General features: G+C 35.1%; 1 protein-coding gene across 1 annotated transcript; it reads left to right on the plus strand.

The window, feature by feature from the left end:
• Nucleotides 1–1598: 1598 nt before the first annotated feature.
• On the plus strand, nt 1599–4286 carry LOC130557500 (uncharacterized). The gene is made up of 7 exons (XM_057339293.1): nt 1599–1621; nt 2409–2577; nt 2725–2838; nt 2941–2997; nt 3092–3271; nt 3624–3731; nt 3842–4286. The coding sequence occupies exons 2-7, from the start codon at nt 2410–2412 to the stop codon at nt 3905–3907; spliced, it is 693 nt and encodes a 230-aa protein (XP_057195276.1). The 5' UTR covers nt 1599–1621; nt 2409; the 3' UTR covers nt 3908–4286.
• Nucleotides 4287–5431: the final 1145 nt, after the last annotated feature.

Here is a 5431-nt window from a genome sequence, read left to right on the forward strand (position 1 = left end):
AGAAAAGTTGACATTTTTTCAACCTCAAAAGACGCTCTGATCTGCAAAAAAAGATGCCGGTGCTGGCATTTAAAATAGCGCTCAGGACTTTTTTGAAAACACGGTTTACTCCATAGGATTAGAATGCTAGGCCCAATTCTACAACTAAATAATACCACATATTTTATATGATTTCTTTTCCTTATTTCAATACTATTTTTTTCTTTTGAACTGTTCAATGTGTTTTCTGTAAAGCTGGTTTGCAACCAGTGTGGGAAACAATTTAAATTGTGATGAGAGTTTATTTACATTTATGCATTTGGCAGATGCTTTTATCCAAAGCGAATTACATTGCATTATACTATACATTTGTTTCTATGTGCTTTGTTTTATTTCATTCTGTGTTTTGCGCATTATTTTAGGATATAGTTTTTGTTGTGGTTCTGAGCACTGTGCATAACAATAAACACATTTGTTTTTCTGGGCTATTGTGGCACAGCCATTATTTATTTTCATTAAAGCACCTGTTATCGTCTTCCCTCACATGTTCTCAGATTCAAAGAGCATCACAAAAAGTCTGGAATACAGCTATTTTGTTTTGTCTAATGAACAACACTGCATAGAAGCTCTGACCCAACAATATTAAGGTAAACAGTGTAAACTGAATTTTGGTTGGAAAAACAGGTGGTGTTCATACTGATAACAAACATAATAGAAAAACATTTTTGTTCTTTATTTAAAAGAAACTTTTAAAAATCACTCCATTATTTACTTGTGCTTTGTTCTTCACTACTCACTGTGTGTATCTGCTAAATGCAGTGGCGACCGTGACATACAATTCAGCATTCAATCCTACTTCTAAGTCAAGCCTACAAACTGTACATGTTTACGTTTTCATTATTACTTTACATAAAAAAATAAATCTTTATTTTTACCACTGTGCACTGAGGCTTAAATTGTTGATAAGTTCTAGTAATCTAACAAGACTCAAACTGGACTCCTCCCACCTTCCCACCAATGTATCTATTTTAATTTCGTGTAACTTCCTTCTCCATACATAAAAAAAACATTTCACTTAAAGTGATAGTTCATACAAAAATTAATGTTGGTAACCAAGAATGTTGGTAACGGAACAGCGGCGGTACCCATTCAGTTCTGTTGTACAGTATAGACACAAAACATACAATACAAGTGTTGGTTACCAACATTCTTCAAAATACCTTCTTTTGTGTTCTGCAGAAGAAACAAAGTCTTACAGGTTTGAAATGACAAGAGGGTGAGTAAATGATGACAGAATTTTCATTTTTGGGTGAACTGTCACTTTAAGACTAATTCACTGATCCAACAAACAGCAACATTCTAAATCCTCATTTACAACGATCCAACAAACGCCATCAGGGGTTTCATTCTGATCCAACAAACACCAACAAACTCATTTATTGGATCAAGGTGAATATGCCTTTATACATCTGGCAAGTTGAAACTTATTAGTGTCACTGAACATTGTAGATAGTTCCTTATTTACAGAGAAGAGAAAGTGAAAGTAAATTGTAACCGAAGAAATCACACAGAAGGTGAGTTTGATTTAACACAGTCTTAGTTGTTTTGTTGTAAATGATTGTACCACAAAGTCAGCGTTCAGGTGACGAGTGTTTGCATGCCTTTCTTATTTCTCTTTACAGAAATGCAGTAAACTAAACTAACAGTTTCTTGTGTATTTCTGTGGGGAATCAAGTTGATTTAATGCGTGACAGTCAGTCATGAATTCTGATGTTATGCTATCATTAAGTAAACTATATGACCAATTTACAGTACAGTCTACATGAGCACCAAGTTAAGTGAGCTTAAATGTACAAGTTATGGGGAGATCATTACTCTATTAAAAGAAAGCTTTTACTCAATCGAGTACAGTCAACTTTTTAAGAATTTAGACCAAACTCTAAAAAAATGCTGTGTTGTTTTTAACCGATGACGGGGTAAAATATGGACAGAACATTAAGGCTGGTTGTTGTTTTCACCCAACCATGGGTTGAAAAAAACAGGCATTTTGGATTTAAACCACCCAACTGCATGCTTTGCCCATATTTTATCCAGTTATGGGTTAAAAACAACACAGCATTTTTGAGTGCAAGTAATGGTTTTGAGCCACCAGTACTTAATTTTACTTAATGAAGAAGTCAAATTACAAATGTTGATATTTGTCTTTTGCTGGCTAAAATACATTGGTTTAATTAGGGTAAATAGTTTCCTCTTTTTTCTCTAAGTCAACAAACTGTATTCCTAAATGGGTATTCTACAATACACATATTTCCTAATTTTCCACATTTTTTGTTATTGAATGGTAAAAATGGTTGTTTACAACTTTTACCTGATGGCAATTATAATTTGCAGTAAGTTTTAACATTATTTACATCTGTTCACTGTTGCAGGATGTCTTTAAGTGTGTCTCAGGGCGAAGGGGTGACTGTCTTCACCTCAAAACCAAAAAGCAGACGGCCCACCGTGTGTCAGATCCTGGGTAATCTCTGCTACAGTCCAGCGGTTTTAATACCTCAGGATGTCAAAAAGAAAACAGTGTCCCGTCCAACAATACTAGGGGTGAGCCTAGAGACATGATAAAGACATGACATCTGACATTACACTTTTTGAACACTTGAGCCACACTATATTGTGTAAATGAGAAAATCTTGACAACGACAAAACAAACTAGTGATGTATAAAGTACGGTTTTCTCATGTTCTTTAGATTGTGCAGATTATAGTTGGACTTCTCAACATCATAACAGGGATTTTGTTTGTAAAATGGGGAATACATGATTACATTATGATATGGGATTCTCCATTTTGGCTTGGTGGTGAGGTAAGATTTTTGTCTAGTTCATGCTTATTTTTATGCTCCTTAATCATTTAATGTTAGATTTGATGCTGTCACATTACACATTTAGTTTCTTTTGCCTTTTAGTTCCTCATATCAGGAATCATGACTATGCTTGCAGGCAACTATCCAAGTTATTTTCTGGTAAGTGTCTATCAAACAGGTTATACAATCTACACTTTGTTTTGCCGCTTCTGGTTTTGGTACACGCATTGCAGGCTTATTTTCTGTATTACAGTTCACCCTCGCTGTGATCCTGAATGAAGTCAGTGCTTTACTGGCGATATTAGCTGTTGGACTGTATTCATGGGACTTGGAGAACTCAAGCTCTTCTTCGGCCTACGATTACTCATCAGCGCTCACCCCCAAACACAGGAGGGAAGCTGATCCCTTACTGTTCTTTAAGGATTCGGATGTGGTAAAGATTTTTGTTAGTCAGACGGTTTAGTCAGTGGTTGTCAACTGGTTTCACCCCAAACATTATTCACAAAGAACTTCCTAAAATCATCCTAAAATCCAATACAGGTACATTCATAGTTTGTGCCAATCATTAATTGTTTTATGTGTTGCATCATTGGCTGTACATTATTCGATTTTTTTTGTTCAATTTCGTGCAATAAGCAGTTTTCACACAATAGGTGTTGAGGCACCGATTATTATCCAGTTGAACATTTGGATTCTGAAGCAAAACCAGTTGAGAACCTCTGGTGTAAGACTTTGCTCTACAAACTTGCCTTTATTAAACACTCACTGATATTTTCCACCTCTAGACGGTCCGCAGAATTCTAGATATCATGATGATAGTTTTTGCCATCCTTCAGCTCTGCATGAACGTCACTTTCGTTGTCCCAGTTTTGAAAAAATGTGCCAGGAAGAATGTGAGTTCAAGGATATAAAATTATCATCACAATTAAAACACACAAACAGATAACTCACAACATAATGATGGCTAAAATCTCTGTGTTTAAATTTGGTTTTGGTTTTGCAGTCTCTGGACGACCCTCAACTTCACAAGCTGATCCCAGAAGAGATCACTGCCAATCCTGCATGTTAAAGAAAACAAGATATACAAACAGAAATATCTAAATGATATTTTTTCTTGTCTTGTCTTGTCTTGTATTGCAATGACTGATCTTCCTCTGTTAAAAGATTTGCACTAACCACCATTTCAATTCATGTTGTTTATTTTACTCCAGTTTAGTTTGCTTGACCCATGATGAGCGTATGCCATATTTGCCTTTTGCATTTGACCGTCCGAACGGCAATCTTTGGGATCTAAAAGGGGTGAAATTATAATGTAGCTAATTGTGTATAACAATGTATATCATTTTTATTTGTAATCATCTAAATAAAAAACCAATGATCATTATAGTCAATTAATTTACTTTTTTTCTTTCAATCAATTTATACGTGAATAAAAGATCAAGCATAAATGACTTGAAACTTTATCAAACAGCCCACTTTTTCACAGCTATAACTGATGTGTCACACATTTTGCAGAAACCGAGGTCACTTTAAACAAGAATCTAGTTGTTTCCTAAATGTTTTTGGAGAGTTTATCATTTTCTATTTTCTGCATAATTTTAAGGATGCATTTATCACTTTTAAATGAATTGCGGTTCTGAGCGCTGACTGTGGATGACAATAATCACATTTGCTTTCCTATGTTATTGTGGCATAGCCCTTGTTTATTTTCATGAAAGTGCCCATTATCGTGCGTCTTCCTTCACGTGTTCTCCAATTAAAAGAGCATCACGAAAAGTCTGTTTGGAAAACGGGTATTTTCTTTTAGTTCTGTTGTAGAGGTTGAAGAGGTTCTGACGTGGGAATATTGAGGTAAACCGTATAAACCCAGTTTTGGTTGGAAAAACAGGTGCTGCCGAACACAACCTCATCTCTTGCATTTCAGACACGTTCTTCGATCTTGTGTGATAACAGTTATGCTATTATTAATGATAACGGAGATGTAAACGCTTTTTTAATGCACAATACACAGCTCCCTTGTGTGTGTTTTGCTCTCCTAAATCTGGTAGCAACGCTGATGTACAAATTTAGCATTCAATGTGGATGCAGTTTTAAAGGTACTTTAACATTTAATGACCTAGTGACATGCCGTAAGGAAAATAATTAAAATGTTTTTAAAATGTAATTACTATTTTTCATGTCCTGAGAGCAATAAAATCTTGGTCATAGTTCATGCATAAAAGGCTTATAGGGATAGTTCATCCGAAAATGAAAACATCTGTCATCATTTACTCACCCTCAGGTTGTTTCAAACCCGTATATTTGTTCCAATGAACACAGAGAAAGATTTGGAAGAATTTTAGCAATTTTCAGTTCTGGGACTTCATCCACTACTATAGTAGGAAAAAAATATAGTATTTTTTTGTTCTGTTGTACACATGAGATCAGGCCCGGATTAAGAATTCAGGGGCCCCTTGCACAAGTGTCTTGTAGACCCCCCCCACATACATAAACATATTCATTTTTCTAAGAATAAAAGGGCAGACTTTGTCAATGATTATACTATAAGAGTAATTTGTCCATTTGTTCAACTTTATTTGTGTAACAAGCACTT

Source organism: Triplophysa rosa, linkage group LG1 (genome assembly GCF_024868665.1).
Source record: "Triplophysa rosa linkage group LG1, Trosa_1v2, whole genome shotgun sequence".
In the NCBI taxonomy this organism is placed as follows: Eukaryota; Metazoa; Chordata; class Actinopteri; order Cypriniformes; family Nemacheilidae; genus Triplophysa; species Triplophysa rosa.